This window comes from Catharus ustulatus, chromosome 3, assembly GCF_009819885.2.
Source record: "Catharus ustulatus isolate bCatUst1 chromosome 3, bCatUst1.pri.v2, whole genome shotgun sequence".
Classification (NCBI taxonomy): Eukaryota; Metazoa; Chordata; class Aves; order Passeriformes; family Turdidae; genus Catharus; species Catharus ustulatus.
In genome coordinates, this window is record NC_046223.1 from 67,942,357 (window position 1) to 67,962,251 (window position 19,895).

The 19,895-nt window shown below is 38.6% G+C and overlaps 1 protein-coding gene across 1 annotated transcript in view; it reads right to left on the bottom strand.

The window, feature by feature from the left end:
* SLC35F1 (solute carrier family 35 member F1) overlaps positions 1-19,895 on the bottom strand; it is a 229,076-nt gene that overhangs the window by 14,972 nt on the left and 194,209 nt on the right. Inside the window, exons 5-7 of the mRNA XM_033055053.1 lie at positions 15,410-15,566; positions 11,179-11,231; positions 5,762-5,916 (exon numbers count right to left, since the gene is read on the bottom strand). Coding sequence (XP_032910944.1) covers positions 5,762-5,916; positions 11,179-11,231; positions 15,410-15,566 — 365 coding nt within the window. The remainder of the gene's footprint in view (positions 1-5,761; positions 5,917-11,178; positions 11,232-15,409; positions 15,567-19,895) is intronic.

Below are 19,895 nucleotides of genomic sequence, written 5' to 3' on the forward strand. Positions count from 1 at the left end.
CCCAATAATTTCTTCACTAATTCCATACATTTTACATTTTAACACTTGAGGTATGCAGGAAGGTGTGATACTCAGACATAGAAAGTTGTGATTCAGAAGTTACCCGCCATAAAATGGTGGTGGTGGTGTTTACTTTGAGTGTTCTAAGATCAAGATGTGTTCACTTAGCATTTCTGTTTTGCCAATTAGGCATTTTCAACAAAAATGCATTTTCCTAGAAAGCTTCAAATCATTTCTATTGTGCAGTCTTTTAACATGAGACCAAATGAAAAAATCTCAAGCTAAAAGCACTGAAAACAAGCTAAAAAACTTGACATGTATGATGAGCTACTGTCTGAAAAAATATATTTGAAATCGAATCTTTTATCATAACTTCTGCAATATGAATGCCACATCATTTACACCCTTCTTGACGGCTTCCAAAGAGAGAGTGTCCATGCTTCACTATTCATGCTTTGCAACTAATGAATCTATTGCAAGATAGCACTGTGAAAGGAAGACATCCTTTAAAAAATGCAGTATTTTGAAAAGCTGCCACATCTGTGCTGTGTTGTTAAAAATCTGTCAGGCCTTGCAACATCTTGGTGGGAGGCATTTCGTTTTCCAGCTTCTAGCCTATTCTGTAATTTAACTTCATAGCTTTTTTATTTTATGCCATCCTGCACCATCACAAAAAGGGTGAGTGAATGGGGCCCTTTCTGTCACAAGAATTCGTGTGATCAAAGACACACCTTACTCCTTTCCACCTCAAGGCAGCTCTTTAAATATATACACCTAAATATTTTCTAATTGTCCATAGTTTGGAGGAAGAAGTTCAAATAGGTAAGCAATGAAATAAATAAATTTAAAGAAATTTGAAAACGATGCTGCTTGGATGAAAGGCGTGCAGACAGTACAGCTTCATAGGAGCAGAGCTGTTGAGAGGGACTCCCACCATAAGAAATTTAGTATTTTGGAAAAGAAAAGGACACATGAACACAGGTTTTTTTGAACATTACCAATGACATAAAGAATTAACTAGTAATGTGACTTACCTTCATTTTTATCACAGGCTTAGAAGCACTCACAAGGATAAAAGCCCTGTGCAATTAAATTCCATTAAAACAGAAAGTTTATGAATCAAGCAGCTTGCATGCCCAATTTCATCAGGAAAATAAATACTGCTAAGTATATGACTGAGAAAGTGATAGTATAAGAACCAGTTTTTTAACCTGCACTGCCTACTTCACTAGAAATAATGATGCACCACTGACAGCACCACTGACAACAGCACTGTCAAAGTTTAAAATAGGTAGGTGTTAGTTCCCTAACAAGTACAAGCAAAGAATAGGGTATTACTGGCCTTAGCTTATACTTTCAGGGAAGTTTAAAAAAAAGGTGAGAATATAAACTGAAGCATTTTCTCAGTTATGTCAGAGGTTTGGGAAAAGTCTCTCAGATGTTTACGGATGGCTGCCAAATAAAAGTCAAAGTAATAAACAATCCTCCCCCAAACCAAAACAATTTTATTTAACTCCTGCTGTCAAACCAAAGACTTGGTATCCATCCTGCTCCAACAAAATCCAGGACTGCCTGAAGCATATAGAGTCAAGGTCAAAAACAAGGTTTCATCTGCAAAATCATGAAACTGTGAATTTTTAGAAGAATATTTCTTGAGTGGCAGGCTTTCCTTATTTAGTAAAATGAACAGAAGTGCACCAAAACCAGCAGAAAAACTCACACTGCCTTCAATTCATATTTCTAGCAAGTTTCAGATTTTCTCTACAGTAAAGACTATGTAAATCCCAAATTCACAGGCATTGCTTAGGATCTGAGCTGGCAAAAAAGAAACTGGAACCCACTTCCCCCCAACCTTCACCCTCTCTTCTCCATCTGGAAAAACCCCAGTCTTCATGGTTTGTTTCTTGATGTAATGGGAAGACTGTAATCTTCTTTCTTCCATTGGATGGATACTGTTAAAATGAGCAGTGAAACGTAATTTTTAGAAACATCACTGAGTATCAGCAAATGAGGTTTCAACTAGCATAATTTCAGATTTCTGGTCTTTGAAGTTTTTGAGTATCATGTTTATCTGTGTATCCACATCCTTTTTTCACAGATACTCTCTGAGATTCTAAATCAAGATACATGACTTCCCTGATTCATTATTAAATATATGCATTTTCTTCATTTGGGAATTGCTACTATATCCAGAAATTCTGAATTTTTATAGCAGCATCTTGGATAAAGTCATGAATGAATTTGCCAAGCATAATATCATTGATTGTGCTTGGTTTTTAGGTAATGATATAATATAGTGTGACTCAACCTGCTGGTCCAGAACACAATCAGTATTTATGCTCTAACTGCTGGAAAATATAAAATAAACTGCTTATATTATTTAGTGAGAACCTAATTTGCTCAGAAAAACTGAAGACAACACAGAGCTTGCAAAGGAAAAGCAGTGAGTCTAAAAGTTCACATGACAAAGGAGATAAAGATGAGACTAAAATGGGAAAAAGAACACTCCTAAGAGGAAATGCCCCTGTATTTACACAAAAGTTCTAACTCTGTGCACCCAGAGAGGTAGCCCTGAATTTTTTAGCACCACTGGTGTCCATGTATCCATAACAAAGAATGGCCAAGGACAGTCCTGTTACTTGTGCCTAAGAAGGTGGTGAAATGACATCAGACAGCTAAGAAAGTTTTGAACATAAAAATTGCATAACGCATATCAATATGGTGAGAATTAAAAGAAAAATAAAATTGAAGATATGGTTTTGCATACTTAAATGCTATGGCAGTGATGGATATTCAGCTACCAAAGAGGCATGAAGCATTTCTGCATCCATTGGAATATCTGAAATCAATTACTGATTACAGAAGAACTAAAAAGACAGCAGGGCCATGCAAGAACATTTAAGAATGATGCATTACAATCTAGTGATCTGTCTCAAATTGAAAGCAATTTATTTTTGCATTTCAATACAATAAAATCTTGAACAATTAACATCTTGAATTACAAATGTATCACCAGAATTGTGTCAAGTTAACAGGCTGAATTTTCATTTTTCATGGGCCTGGGAAGAGTTCAGTGTGGTAAGAAGATGCCTGCATGTGGGGTAAGACTAGAGATGCAGCTGTTTATAAACTCACTCCTGTCCTGCATGCAATGATGTTGCAATATATATGAAAAATGAAATGCTAATGAATCAAAACACTTCAAAGACAATCTTCTGTTCAGTTTGATTTCAAAAGCTCTAAAGCTCAGTTAAACTAATTTCCTGCATTTTCCATGGATTTTCATAGATCTACTGCTATAGGTGCAATAAACCTGTCTGGTGACAAACAGCATGGGAGAGCAAACCATAAAGAAAAGGAGGAGGACGTCTGACTACGAATAAAAACATGGTAGCTAAAGAAGAAATCAAATAACTAAGTGGACTTTTAAATTTAAATGATCTTTGCACATAGCTTCTCTCTTCAATGTTTTGTCTATAATGTAAGTTTGAAGGGTGTGAAAGGAGACACTGACAGCTTGAGAAGCTGATGCTACATTTTGGGTAAAGGTCCTTTCACGAAGCCCTGATAAAGGTCTTCTCCTTATCAACACTTCAGCTGGGAAGAACAAAGGAGAGACATGTGAGTTGCATAGCTTGCAGAATGAGTATAAATTACAAAAGAAAAGCAGTGATAAAAAATGTGAGTGCTGGCTTGCTATCTATGGGGTAACTGAAAAAACAGCGTAAAAAAAAGCATTGCACCAGGTGCTGGAGGAAGCAGGACCTTGAGCTGAAGGGGCTGTCTCAGGGAGGATGAAATCCAACCAGATAAGGTGCAGAGAAGGGTTTGCTCTGATTAGTGAACTAAAGGCTGAGAGAAAATATGGTTCCTCTCTACTGGTAGTAAACATTACCAATGGAGTAAAAGGCCGTGGAGATGCTAATAGATACTCTTGGTAGAAAGATGGATGGACCAAAACCAAGCACAAATAAATTTATGCTGGAAATAAGGAGGTTTGTAACTGTTGGAGAAGTAATGCTCTGAAAGTCTTCCAAGGACAGCAAAAGTAAAAACCTTCCAAGAACAGTGGAGGTAAAAAACTTGAATAGGTTTAAGTAACTGTCTGGTAAGTGTTTATGAAAGCAACAGCATGATACATACAGTAACCACAGGAGATTTTCAGTTTTCTGACAATTAGAGCAAGGGGCAGAGGGGACCTCAATTAATTCAGATATGGAACTCAACCAGTTCACCACGATACATGTTGAGATGGATGCTTTCAACCAGAAAACCTTTCAGTTCTGAGCCTTCTACTCTTGAGTACTTATTCCAGACAGGTCTTGAAGGGAAACCAAGATGCCATTATGGATGGCAGCTGACATGCACTTACCATAGAAAGATGGGGGCCAGTAAAGCTGAAAATTCTTCCTTTCTGGCTCAGCTAATATATCCAACAATTAGACACAGGGAAGAAATTTAACCTTTAATGCACCTTTTGCCTTTCAACTGTCTGAACTTTAAAGTTTGGGTTTGCAAAATTGCCTTTTTTGTTAGGTGTGAGCAATGCTGACCAGAGAGCTTCCCAACCTCTGCTGCCTTTTGAGTCCTTTCCTCTACTGAAGTTTGATTTTGCTAGTACACCACCACTGTTTTCAGAATAACATTTATCTTTCACTGTGTAATGTAGTAACTTTTCTTAGAAACAGTGGACTAACACTACTAAATATATTTGTCTATGGGTATCAAATAATATTATTAACAGGAGAGAACAGTGTTCAGATAACACCTAATGTCAAACACTTTAGGTTTGAAGTGTGAGACAGAAAGGTAAAACAATATCACCATGAGACTGAGCTGAAAAGCAGCAGGCAACCCATACATTGTGTTTTCAGACAAATTTTTGTTTCTATTCTTGCTTTTCTTCTGCCTGCAAAATTCTCAAAGACATAAAATCAAAAGACAGTAGTGACAAAGAATTTTGTGTTGGACTCTGAAGATTTGAACTTTCACTGTCTCATTCAGATTAATTCAGGTACTATTACTGTAACAAAATCTGATTTGAGTTGATTACACACTCAGAATTTTAAGGTTTTCTTTTGCCTAACACTTCCAACATATTTTAGCTATCAAGTAGCCTCCCTCCTATGAATAAATGATGGTAGAAAGCAATTGCTTTCAGCACTGCGATGTTATTTTCACTGGATGGACACTGGGGGGGATACTTGTGAATAATGAAGTGCCATTCCTCATAACTGGAGGTCAAATGTGTCCTTTACAACATGGTGTTTTAAATATTAGGGGACCTGGGAGGTCAAAGTTTAACTTTAACATAAATATGCTGCACATTCTGGCATTTACAGTAAGAGGCAAGTCACTGGTATAGCCAAGAGAAAGGTGTAATTTATGAACAATTTAGTTATAAATTCAGAATCAGTATGAATTAAATAACCTTGTTTCCAGGCATTTGGGAATTTTGGAAGAGTCCTTCCCCTTAGGTCTGTTCACAGCAGTTGAAAGTAACATTTGATAAGTAAGATGAAATAATTGATACAGTGGCTGATGAACAGGTACTCAAATCTTAAACCTAAATGAGCTCTCTTAGGAAGCAAGAAATCATAAAACAAAATTAGTTTTAGTGTAGGAAGCCTGAAGTAGAAAACTCAACTTCCAATTTTATTGTCTAGATCTAGCAAAGCTTGGAGGCTCGTTTCCTTGTTCTGCACTGATGTTTCTTCAAGCACACTGCTATTACCCAAATACATCTGTCATTTCCACATACCTTGTAGTGGAAGAGGAATAATCCACAGAAAAGGCTGTACAGATCAGCTGTGAGCAGAGAGAGGTTGACAGCAGTAGCACTCGTTTTCTTTATGACCACTGGCATAAAGCTGTAGAGGCCAAACATACAGGCACTAAAGCCAACGTACAGCAAGCCTGCAGAAGAGAAACAAGAGGCAAAGTGACCTTACAGTCTGCAGAAATTACTTTGTTGGGAGAAAGAAGGTTGTGTCTTAGGAAAAGAAGGAATTATGCTTTTTCAAAGAAAAATTCAAATTAATAATATACATATATGAGAGTGAAAACAGGACATGAGGTCCTTTGGGATGTCCTTAACAGCAGAGTTGTTTCAAATTACAGTAATTTCACTATTACAAGCCACACTGACTATAAGCTGCATCTTCGGGTGTCGCAACGTTTCGTTCTTTGTTCATACACAAGCCGCACCCAATTATAAGCCGCTCTGTCATTTGCAGCAAGGACCTGCGTGCAACAAAGTTGCCAAATAGTAACAGAATCGTGGGATCAGGAGTGTTTACTGGCTTGGCTCTGGCCGTGAGGGCTCGGCCTGCTTGGGGCTGCCGATGGGGCCAGCCGCCGCCTCTGGGCTCGCTCACCCTGGCCCAGCGCTGTCGCGTGGTGGCAGGGGGACACGGAGCCTGCCGGCCCCCACAGCGGGGAGGCAGGAGGGGAAGGAGACCCCCACTCCTGCGGCGGTGGCAGGCGGGGACGGGAGCCCTCCGCCTCCCCCCGAGCCACAGGGCTGTCAGGAGGGAGCCCCTGCATACCCCCGCGTCGTGGGGATGGCAGCACGGAGCCCCTGCCTCCCCCAGGCTGCGCTGCCTGAAGGAGGGGGCTCCCCTGCCTGCCTCCCCGTCCTGCGCTGCCAGCAGGGAGCCCGGCTCCACTCGCTGTGCAACAGAGTAACCAATTTGTAACAATCGCGCAATCCCAGGTTTTACTGGCCGGTGCTCGGCTCAGCACCTCGGCTGCACTTCCGGGATTGAAAATGTCAGAAAATTATTCACATATTAGCCACCCCTGAGTGTAAGCTGCATTTCTGGGGTGGGAGTAAAATTTTAGTCAAAATGGTGTGGCTTGTAATTGTGAAATTACTGTAGTGTTACCAGTGACTACCTCATGTCCAGCTAGATTTGGACATAATGATGCATTTAAACATATCAAATCTAGTCTCTGCAGGAGCTGAATGTCCCCAGCACTAAGTGAGTTCAGGTGAGTTGGATGGAATGCATAGGATATTCTGGGAATGGACCCAACATACAAGATTATTTGCAGAGGAGTTAGTGAGCAAGCGTATGAATGCATGAGGACAACACTCAAGTGTCAGAGGTCCTAGTCCTGTTTTGCCACCAAAACTGACAAATCATATTTTTGCACCTCTGTTCCTCTACTACTTTTTTGTCTGCCTTCCTTAATAAAACTTCTCTGGGTTGAAACTCTTTCCTTCTACATGTTTACAGAATGCTTCACACAAATTAGATTGTTAGACACTAATATAATAAAAATACATTACAGTAAAAATCTAAATTAATTAAAAAACCTAAATAACTTACCGGGAAAGAACTCATTGCTTCAGTTATTGCTTGATAAATCCCAAGGCAAATTAATCAATATGAAGTTAAAAAAATGAGTAAACACTTTATTCATCTGCTCTCATGCAAATTATGTTTCTTAAGCTGCTGTATGCTACAGAATTCCCAACTGATATGTGCATGAGCCTAAATTTAGACTCATGCCAGCTTTTCAGAACATGTTATTGACTAAAAGTTATAGAAAATATGTTTGCCAAAGTCCTTGAAAGGGATCAGAAAGGATTAAAAAAAGGCCATAAAATGGCCATATATCTGGTAGGTAGATCCATTTAGTTCAAAATTATTTAGAAATGTATCTAAAGGATAAAATCAGCTGTGACAGATTGAGTCCTTTAGAAGCATGTAAACTGAAGTGTACATTCAACTGAAACAAATGCAGCAGACACAAACTATCAGTGTCCATACATGTTGTGGCATGATAAGGAATTTGAGTTTATGTTCAGAATATGGACAATCATGGTAAAAACTGATTTTACACAGAAGTAGCAAATTTATAACATTTGCATTGTATATTGGTATCAGAATTAAGTTTTAGGCAGTGCTTGAAAGCTGTTTTATTTAAACTTTGAGTCTCTTCTGTAGCAGGCAAATAATTGCACCATATGGAGTGTAGTTTTTGGTCAATGGGAAATTGTTTTGCATACAGGAGCATTAAGCCAGTTTTTCTTCCAGGTTTAAGAAGAACAGTCAGGCAGTAAAGCCATTCTGGATCAGAAACCAGTATTGTCAAAGTCTGCAAAACACCAACAGGTCCACCAAGCCTCTGGTTGTCTGGATTTTACACAGCTTTGCTGGTTTATGCACTCAGTTTACAGTATAATTTTATGGTGCTGCCTTGGTGTTCACATTATTTGACAGCCAGCTTCATAGGTTGCTTTTCCAAAGGGTATTTCAGTTCCAGTGGAAAATTGCTTAAACTGTAGCTGTCCTAGCAGAGGTGAATATAAAGTGGCATTTCATTTACAGCTTAAAAATATATGTAATATCCACCAGCTGGGTGGCATTTGGTGATGATAATAAACAAGTGAAATTAACATCATATGATTTTCAGATATTGCTTCTTGGAGGGACAATTTTGAGACTGAAAATATGTTTTAAGTCAACATCTTGAAGCCTCAACCTCCTCAGGTACCCATGCAGTGCAAATAGCAGCCTTGGGAATCGCCACTAGTGCTGCAGTCCCAGCAGACTCCAGAACCTCTCTGGGCAACCTAGTCTGTTGCCTGCCTGTCCTCACTGTGAAGAAGATTTTCCTTCCATCCAGTCTGAATCTGTCATTTGAGCTTCTTTCTGTGTGCTGTCTCTCATCCTCCTGCCATGCACCTCTGTGAAGACCTCAGCTCTGTCCTTTTGGTAATGTCCTTGTAGGTGACTTCTTTCCACAGGCTGAACGAGCCCCAGTCCCTCAGTATTTCTCCATTTCTCTTTACACATGGTGTCTTCACACAAATGGGCAGGATCTGTCCCTAGGGACCACTCCAAAATAGCCCAAGTATGACCAAGACCAACACGACTTGAGAACTTCTGGTCTTGTTCCTGAGCAAGATGGTTGAATGTTGCATGGTGCAGTGATGCACTAATGTTGCCTTTGTGCTTTTACTTCAAAAGCAGATGTTTAATTGACATGAGATGGAATCAGTTATGAACTTCCATACTGCCTTGGAACAAAGACCATTCAGAAAGATTTAAACCCCTGGTAACAAAGGACACTTCCTTGGAGCTACAAACTGGCTTTTCCCTTAAATAAAACTGATGTGTGTTTATTTGTTACTATTTCATCTATTGCTATAAAACTTGTCATGATCTCAGATGAGACCACTCAGTCAAAACTGTAAAATCATCCTCCTTTTAGTCTGGTTGTCAGCAAGTATTAATACTCAAAACTTCAAGGATTCAAACAGAGCTACACTGATTCACACAAAGTGTGAAGATGATGATATGTATCAGGGCAATTTCCAAAATTAACACCAGGAGGGCCACAGCCTGTTTTAAACATGATAGACATAACAGATTGGCTTCACATCTTTATATTCAAAAATCATTTGCATCAGTTAAAAGGTAGCTCATTTGATCTTAAAAGCACAATTATGGCAGATGGCAACAGGCCACCTTGAGTAATTTATTAGGTTGCCTGCTGTGACTTTATCACCACCATTCAGAAGGCTGATGATTTAACTCTGCTGGACTGCAGGTCTGAGTCTGTCACAGTGGATAACTACCCAGGACAAGGCTGTGAACTCCCTGACACAGATTTGTCAATCACTTTTTGACAATCCTGTATCACTGCCAATGCAATGGAAAGTACACCAGGTGCAGTGGAAGCCAGGGAAGAACTACAGAACTGTCACCATTTAATCCATGTTCAAATACACCATATTCCAATTATTGCTCTAACAAAACAAGTACATATCTATGATGCTTTTGCTAAGATGATCTCAGCCTTCAGAAGCATAAGGACTCTTCAGAATTAGCAATCAACTTTCAGGGGCATTTTGGCAGCATCACAGATGAAGTAAGACCTTATTTTAACAGCACATTTCACCAATACTGTGTTTGAACAGAAATCTCATGGAAGTATATATGACATTTACAAGGATAGTAGATTAATTCACTATGACCACTGATAGTTCCGTCAGTATCAGATTAATTATGTCCCTAAGCTCCTTCTCATGAACTATAAACAAACACTGATGCAATTATGTTAATTATCTCAGATTAAAGAAGGCCAATACACTTCTAGTACACAGTTGAGATTGTTTCTCCATGGATACTTCTTTAAATTGATTTGTCGTTTGGTTTTACAGCTCGACCATCAAATTTCCAAGATTTTTAGGTGCAAAGTTTTGTGAAAAATGTGCTGTATTTATCAAGGTTTAGGATGATGAAAGGAAATTGTGAACCAAGTTTAAACAAACCAACTGTATTCCACAATTTGTATCCCCTCCCCTCAGGGATTCCCCACATAATCAGTTGCTTTTGCACACTTCTGAGCTGTCATTTTGATGTTCAGTCTGAAACTAGGTAAAGAGCTATTGTCAATGGATTGCCAAAGCTTGAATCCTCTGCAATCAATCAGCTCTGTGCTACTAATATTCTTTTATTTCTTCTATTGTCATGAATAGTGAAAGACTCATTGTAGGGACTCCTTTAAATATCAATTGCTTTTAAAACAAATAATTCACTGGTCTAATTAGAAGGGAGTCATAAACTCAGCTTCCAGACTGAAATGGGAAAATGCAATCCCCTGCTTGGCAGAACACCATCACAGCTTCATTGGGCATGATGCTCCCCAAACTTGTCTAAAGGACACATCTGCTACATTCCACCAAGACTATTTGGAAAGCAATTAAACACTTCCACACAGAAATGCTCCCCCTGGAAGTGAATTTATGAGGCTATAATATGCACTGCAAGTACTTTTTTAGGTTATTTTGTAAGGTTCCATTTTCTTTCTTTGGCTTTCATTGAAAAGGTTTGGCTCTTAATGACTACCTCATTTATTGCCCCAGGGTTGCACTGAATCTCAGAACTGGAACCTCATTATTGTTTTACCTCACAGCTGTCTGAGTGATTATCTTATAGCATCCATATACTTAACCTAATTGTGTAAGGATGGCGTAACACAGTGATGGAGGACAGATCATTTAAGAACAGGCATGAGGCATGTAGCCCAACCCTTGGTAGAAATCAGTGGAAAAGTCACAAACACTGGCTCCCCTGAAACTCTGGTCCTGCCACCCCAAACACTGGCTGTCTCCACGCCTCCTTCAGCAACCATCTTCAATGATGTAAAGTGTGTTCTTACCTATTTGCCAATCCCAGGGGACTTTCAACAGCTCTTTGTGTTCCATGATTGCCCTAGAAGAGAAGAGAAGGCAAAATTTGATGGAAGAGAACAGAAGTTAAATTATTTCCACTCATTCAATTCAAATTCTGGACAAAACAACATAAATAACCTTATAACAAAAAGTCTCTGTAGGAACCAAATGCAATCAAGAATTTGCTAATCTACTCTGGCATTATCCCTGTGCCTGGGTATTTGGAAGAACTGCAAGCCAGTAATCAGATGTGATGGCATACAATTTCCCCTGGTTTATTTCCAGCTCTCTATATACCTGCTCTACATGCCCATTCCCCTTAATGTTCAATCCTCTTGTACTATTCTGACTTAATATTCTGAAAGCTTTTGAATGTTAATTATTAATAATGTATCTATCTGAGTTATTCACACTTCAGAATAGCTCTGCAGTGTAAAATAAATAGATATCACAGGCTGGTTTGGGAAACATACTGTGATTTGTTACACACTGAGAGAAACCAAATAGTCACAGCAGTGAAAGTCAGGATAATAAGCAAAGGATGGGCAAACCTGCAAAAGTCCACTCTCAATATCTTGTAAATCTTGCACTGTACATTTATATCAAAGTCACAGATCCATAAAATTCTAAGGTGGCAACAACTCAGCTCTTCCCAATCCAGGCAAATAGACTCTTGGAGATAAGGTATCTCCCAAGCTAGGTCTTCACTCAGATAACTGCTTTCCCTATCTGTGTGATTTCCAGATAAATCCTGCTGTGCAGAACTCTGCATGTTGGTCAGGACACTATTTTAAACAACATGGAATTATACAGATTGAAAAACAAAGTACCTAGTAGAAAAGGTGGCAGGTAGATGACCAAAACTACAGGAGCTCAGCACCTTCCAGATTAATGTAGTCTAAAGAGTTGCATCCTGGAAATTCTCATTTGGTTGCTGCTGATGTGAGGAAAATCTAATAACATGTACAGAATAGTAAGACTATATTCTTATAGGTATCTTTGTATGCCTAAGATATATGTCTCTTTCATCAGTAATTCCTGAAGAATAGAATGAAATCAAACTGCAACGACTCTTGTTCTGGGAAAAAAAAATTCCCATAACTTAAACGTAGGAACACTGCGTTCATATTATTGCTTAGCCAATACAAAAGATGCTAAAAACAGTATGCTATGGCTTGTGATTCCTTATTATCTGTGGAACAAAGAGGAGTGAGAGAAACTTTGCCAGAAGTGGCCATTTAGTGATGCCAGAAGCACTGAAGAATTGTAATCACAAGGATTTTGAAAGGTTCTGGTAGTAGGAGGAGGTCCCTGATGACTGAAAAGAGACAAATGCAATATTCAGTTTAACACAGAACAAAAAGAATAGCCTGGCCAGCCTTATGCTAACCTTTGGGAAGATTATGGAACAAATCTACCAGAAGCCATTTGCAGGGTATGAAGAAGACAATGCCACTGGGAACAGCCAGCAGAGTGCTCTCAAGAGCAAACCTGACTGCCTTCTATGATGAGGTGGCTGTACCAGCAAATAAAGGAGAGGGAATGGATGAGAGGATGTGGTGTTACTTTAGCAAGATTTCCAACAAGATTTCGTTAAAGATCTTTAGAGACTCAAGATGTATGGACTAGATGAGAGGACTATCTCCAATGCTGTCTAAAGAAAAGGATGAGAAGAAACCTCATGAAGTTCAAGAAAAGCAAGTATTAACTGCACCTGGGGTGCAGTGACACTGTGAAACAGTACAGCCTGGGAGCTGACTGGATAGAAAGTTGTTTTCCAGCAATAAACCTTAGAGTCCTGGTGGACATCAACCTGAACACAAGTCAGCAATGTGTCCCTGGAGCAGAGGGCAACAACATTCTGAGCTGTATTATGAAAAGTCTGGCCAGAAAGCTGAAGGATGTGATTAGTGAAACAGCAACTAGATTACTGTATCCAACTGTGGGCTGTCCAGAACAAGACAGACAATAACAAATTGAAGGGAGTACACTGGAACTCCATCACAATGGTCAGGCAGGTTGAGGACAGCATGTAAGAGGAGATGCTGAAACAGCAGGGTTTGCTGAGTGTGAAGAAGAGGAAGCTAAGCTGGGGGAAAGGAGGACAGAACAATAAATTTTCCACCTTAACTGTGAGGTGGGTAGTTACAGACAAAATAATCTTATTTTTCTGGGAGGTGCACAACAAAAGAATGAACGACAATGGATACAAGCCGCAATGTGTAAAGTGATTAAATATCAAGGGAAAAAAATTGTCAAACACTGGAACAGGTTTCCAGTATGACTCCAGTTCCATTCTCAGAGATACCAAGAAATCAACTGAACAAGTTCCTAAGCAAGCAGATGTAACTTTGAAGCTAGCTTTGAGTAGGAGCTTGAACCAGATGATCTTCAGGGGGCCGTTAGAAAATAGGCCATGTTATGATTATGTGACTGCATCATATAATCTTGTGTCCATTTGCTGGGTAATTGTGACATCCCCAGCTCTTGTAAACTAATCTCTTATTCTTCCTTCCTTCTTTAATCATATTCAACATACTAAACTTCTCTTTCCAACATGTCTGGGTAATCAACCAATTCATTAATTCACTGCTTCCCCTGACACCTTAGTTCTTCCTCCTTTGCTGCACAACAGGCTTTATGTGTGTTTATTTTATGCTACAGTCCAAGAGTCCTTCAGTTTAGAGGATCTAAAGGTCCTATATTGTACCAAAGTGGCCAGTAGTTTTTCAAAGAAAGAGCCTGTAAATTGAATATGAGGAACTGGCTTCTCTTTGAAGTAGGTGTTATATTTAGTTAGATTAAATCTCTGTGAACACCTAACTGTGACTTCTACTATTTGTTACAGGTAAAGGTAAGAAAAAGGCACAGGTATGAACTAAGCATGGTTGGGTCTCCAAAAGGTACCCAGAAAGCACCATCAGCAAAAAGCTGCAGAGGCTGGTGGAGAAAAATCTGTTGGAGTGAGCTTTTGGGCCAAAGGTTGAATAGAAAAACCTTAGGGTTTTCAGCAAAGAGATGGTTTCTTAGTGTTCCCTTCCAGGTATGTCTTCTTTATACAAAGATGCCTTATTTCAAAACCGGATTCTCACCAGCAGAACAGTTCACAGACCCTGAATTGTGACTAACTGCTTGCATCAAGAGGGAGTAATGGCACTACGACTGAATTCTGGAAAATGAGACATTTACATGACAGTTTACACATACAGAGCAAGACAAGGGCACTGCTTTGATGTCCTCAGAATGTTAGTATCTACTTAATCACAAGCATATTAAAAAATGGTTTAGCCAAAGATACTAGGCACATTTACACGCTCTTAGATTCCATATTTTTTAAAAGGGAGCTTCTTGTATGGCAACTAATAGAAATAATTTCAAGACACTTGTTCCGATCCCAAACAAATATATTAAGCTTTCTAGCTAAAAATATAGAACTATTGAAGTAGGAATTGATAGGTTGTGTTTTTTTATCAATGTCTGTTCTTAGAAGTAGAGTAGCTTAGATCTATAAAATAGCAACTTGTTTTGGACTAATAACCAAAAATCATTCTGTGTTACAAGCACCAGTGACAGACCTGCACAAAATGCAGCAATCTTGCAGGACTGCTTTTAGATCACTCAAGGTACTGCAACATTGGAAGCCACCTTCCAACTATTAGTCTTGCAATTGAGATGCTCATTAGGTAATGTGGATATAGACCAGACTCTGTAGATCCTGAAATCCAGGCAACAATCTCCTTCGTGTTAAATATTTTTGAAGTGAAAGGCCATTTTCTTAAAGGCTTTTTCATGATTCCTGCCGTATCATGATATAGTTACACAGAACAAGCAAACCAGTAAAATACCTTCTGACTGGATGTGTTTTCTACCTCATTAGAAAGCAAAGTGGCTTTTTAGAAATATAAAACAGAACCAGAACCAGAAGAAGCGGTAGATTTTGTTATTCACAGTTCAGACTAACGCATGAAGTAGCCACTTGTCTTCCAGCAGCAAGATGGTGGGATGTGTCTTCTCCCTCTTCATGCGACTACTCAAGGACACTGGCCCTTGAATTAGAGTACTTGGGTAAAAATTTGTGTTATTATTCAAATCACAAACTTGAAATATGAAAACCAATGCAGATTAGAGGACTAATTTTGAAGAAGTGGTTAGTGTATCTCAATGGAGGCCACAGCTGCACTTATTTGACCCTTAGTGGGCTCAAACCTGCCCACTTACAGCTGAATTCCACTGAAGAAGGAGCCGAAGAGTCCGATCATGCCCAGGAATTCCACTCGACTCAGATTTCGGACGATGTACTCCTCACAGACGTTCGAGATGCCATAGAGTGTCGCTCCACCAAGTACTAAGAGGTCCCCTATCAGCTTATTTTCACCTAGGGGTAAACAGAAAAAAAATCATAATGCCTCCAAACAAACATCTTTTGTCCAAAACCATTGCATGTTCTTCCCCACAGATTTAATTCCTCAGTCACTACATAGCCCTTATGTGGGTTAATAAAATGAATGCAAATATTCTGTCATTTTAACAGTTTTCATTCAGTACACCAGCCAAGTCTAGCAGAGACAAAGGGAGAGAATGTTCCTTGTTGTAGAAAAAAGAAGCCAAAAAATTCTGAAAAACTTGTAAAAAGAATCCAAGTGACACTCTTCAGAGACTGATCCTTTTTACTTTATTATTACTACCTTTTTATTTCTTTGCAGAGAGAATGTGACTCAGGTCTATAGAGTAGTTTGAATCTCATCTTGAAATTTAACTAGTCTAAAACATGTTCAGTACTTAGATCTGAGGACAACTGAAAAATTCTGTGTACCTGTGAAATGAGTGAAGAAATCATTACAACCTAATATTGACCTCATTTTCACATGGAGCTGTTTGACAAGAAAGGGAAGAGGAAAGATGGGGTGTAGACAGGGTGATGATAATGACAGATTTTTAAAACAGGTTCAATTAACATAGCAGTACCTAATGCATGCAAATAATAACAAGATGGATTTTCAATATCTCCAGGTGTACAGAATAGCTAAAACATTTTGTTATCAAAGACTGCTTGAAATCTTTTTAAGTCTTGGAAGATTTTATTATTGCGTGTTTGGGAGAGCTACAGTGACTTTTGATCAAGATCAAGTTCCAGCTTGAAAACTGAGGCCCCAGCTTTGCAAACTGGTGCATGCAATTCCCTCTGCACATATGGCTTGTTAAATTATTTCTACAAGAGCTACAGCTTCACAAAGCTGTCAGATATTGCTGCAGAATCATATTCTGAAAGGTTGGATATAATGGATTTTTCTTTGAAAAGTCTCAGCAGAAATGCTGAAGTACTAAACTGCATTTTTTTAAGAAGAATCCTTGTTTTCTTTTAAAATACCATGGCTTGTTTTTTATAAGCCATGCCTTTTAAAGTTTTATTTAGATTGATTCATAAAATATACACCACAGTAAATAAAAATGGAAACCAAACATTCTGATTGGTTCAAAAATATCTTTTTCAACGTTTTTCTTTAAGGAGTTCTTCTAAGCCTTCAGTTTTCATTTCAAAGTGTAGTGCTTCTCCATTTCTATAGAGAAGAAATTTATGATAATAAAAGTGGTCATAAGAGGACAGACCAAGGGTTCATTAATCCTGTCTGCAATACTGGTTACAAGCACCAGAAAAGTATAAGTTGTTTTAGGACAATAGGAATGGAGTAAAATGTAAAATATTCCCAGCAACACTCTCTTAGTTCCCAACTAAGTTTCCAACAAAGTTTCCAAAATTTTTCAGCTCAGATGAGATGTGGCTTCTGTGTATTTAGCAAGCATTACTGGATTTGTTCTTCACATACTCATCCAGCCTTTCACTGAATTTCTGTTTTGAATGCTCCTTGACTGGCAACGTGTATTTGACCATTTATCATTTTATAACTTGGTTGTTTTGTTGTTGGTATTTTGTTGGGGTTTTTTTTCTGATTTTAGTCTTCTTTTGTAATCAGTAATGGAAGATATTCTCAATTTAAAATAAGCATCAGCACTTCACAAAACTTCTTCGTATCCCTGCTGCATTTCATATTTCACAGTGGCTCCATTGATTCCTCACTGAGCTCACTTATTTGGTATTTATTGCATCTAGTCACTGACACTTCAGGGAAGTATTGCTGAAAAAGCTTTTGACCTTAGAACCTTTGTTGGGACAAAAATACCCTCCCTTTGCCTCTGTGAAACAAAAGCAGCTCAGAGGTTGAGCATTTTCACACAGATGGGATGGCCTCAAGCATCACACCCTGATAGCTCTTCCCAAAGCGCTCTCATGCTGAGTGTGAGCCTCAGCCTTCAGGGCTTTCCCAGAAGAGGGAGCTGATATCTGTTCAGAGCACCAGACTCTGGCACTGGAACCTCCTCTGGTACTCATCAGTACAGGGTGGCTGAGGAGAGCATAAACAAATAGGGAAGTACAGAGGTACTTTTATCAGCCAGTTCTAAGTAGACTGGGCATTTTCTGAGATAGAAATTGCATTAGACCATCAAATTTAATAAACATTGAGGGATTCTTCACCAATTTGTGTAAAATCTGTGCATTTTTTGCCTACAATAGACAAGTACTTCATGTTTTTTAACTTTTATGCTGGATACCTCAAATTCATAATAGTCATTCCATAATTTTCTGAGAAGTATTTAAAAATCCCTCTGTATTGACCCTCTCCATATCACTGAAGACTTCATATACCTTTACAGTATCTGCCTCTTTCTTGCCTCTTCTAAGAGATGGAATGTCCCAATCTGGCTACTGCCTCTTCATCTGAATCCATTTTATGCCCTTGAACAGCTTTCTCACTTTTCTCCACAGCTTATACAGGCTTATTTTCCAGTGACTTCTTTTTGAGATGCAGTGACTAGAGTAATACATGGTACCCAAGGAGTTAGTGCATCAAAACCTTATATGCCGGAGCAAAAATGTTGTAAAATATGTTTTTGCTTTCTTTCCTAGCAATTACTATTTTGTTTGTCAAATGCCTTATCTTTGCTTCCCTGAGAGGTGAAGACTTTGGAACTTTCTCCCAAGACTGACGCATCCCTACAGGCTCATTTTCACGGGCATAATATTCACATGCATCTACTGGTTTCATTGCTAAGGAAACGCGTCAACTAGCCAGAGGCATTCTAAAGACTTTTAGGATAATAAAGTTGTATTTGACCAATTTAATGGTGTAATGGTCATTCTTCAGAAGACACACAAGGCATAGCCTGGCAAAACAAGTTTTACATTAGTGATTGTTACCATATTTAATATTCTGTGGAGAAGTCATATGTTCCAGAGCGGAGTTAGTGTTTTAGGAGGTAGTTATAGCATCATAGTGCAACACAAATCTTTTAAATGTGAATTGTGTTCTGACACGATTTCTTTTCACACTCCCAATAGTGTGACTCTTTGTCACATTTTTGCCCTAGCCCCTGCCATTAAGAGGTGTTTCTCTTTGCTTTTGATTATAGCTACTCATTAACATGATACCTAAAAATCACTCTCAGTGTGTCCCATTTTAAATTGATACATGTATTAGCAGGATTGATGCAACTGGTTTTCAGAGACTATTTTAAGTTAAAGGATGAAGGGCTTTGAAAAACTGGGATGAAACATTTAGACCTGTGAGGCTTAGACCCCTGTGTATGGCAGGAACAGAAGTATGAAAGCAACTCATGGGTATTAGTTCAGAATAATGTTATTTTCAGGTATACTTAGCATGTAAAATGATAGAGCTCTAAATACTTGAGAGCAATTGTTTTCCCATTGAGTAATGTGCAAACTATCAGTAAGGACACAATTGAAAATTGAAAGCACGTGTGCATATTATACCTATTATACCATTATTCTTGCAAATAGTTTGGAAAATACCTATTAATCTCTCAGTGATATATTTTAAATTCATGTTCCCTTACTGTAAGAGATGACAGACTAAATTGCCTTATGCTGTGGGTACCTAGCAGAGCCTTATGGCTTTTCTAATACAGTAAGCAGTGTGGTCAACAGGGGTACACAGGTATCAATAGTTCTTGTCCTTAAAATGTAAGATAAACAGAGACATTTACTGAGGACTAATGAAGCATCATTGCTTTTGGTGTCTTCCTTACTTTAGTTTGTCTAGTCCTAGGAAACATCCTATAAATGGTGTACAACCCTGTAATGAAGAGTTTTAAGAATTTTGTTCGTTTTTTCCTGCCTCTAATTCTTTATATTTGTACATTTTCATGTGTAGTTTTAGCTTTTCAAAGAAATTAAACTAGATTATCTATTTTACTCTGCTAAAGACAGCATTATTAATAACATCATTATGCCACTAAAACAAGTTAAAAAGTTGCAATGTCTCTGCACAGCAATGAGCACAGACACAGTTTTTCATGTGTAGGTCCAAATTAGAAGGCAATAATGCATATTAACAGATTTTTCTGGACAAACTTGCTTAACAGCTATACCCATGCTTTAGCAAAGAACATGGCAAATAACATCTAATTACTGCAGTTGGATGGCAAAATGTCAGCACTCTTCAATCTGTTCCTTGTCTGCTTCCACTGCCCCACATGCTCCTGCTGATCCACAGCTCACTCGCTCAAGCATGTTACTCTCTAGACTGCTGGGACACAGGATGTTTCTTCTGGAACCTTGGTTTGAAATCTCAATCCCTCAGAAATCAGCCATTCCCAATACACCTAGTAGAGATTATACTATTTCTTT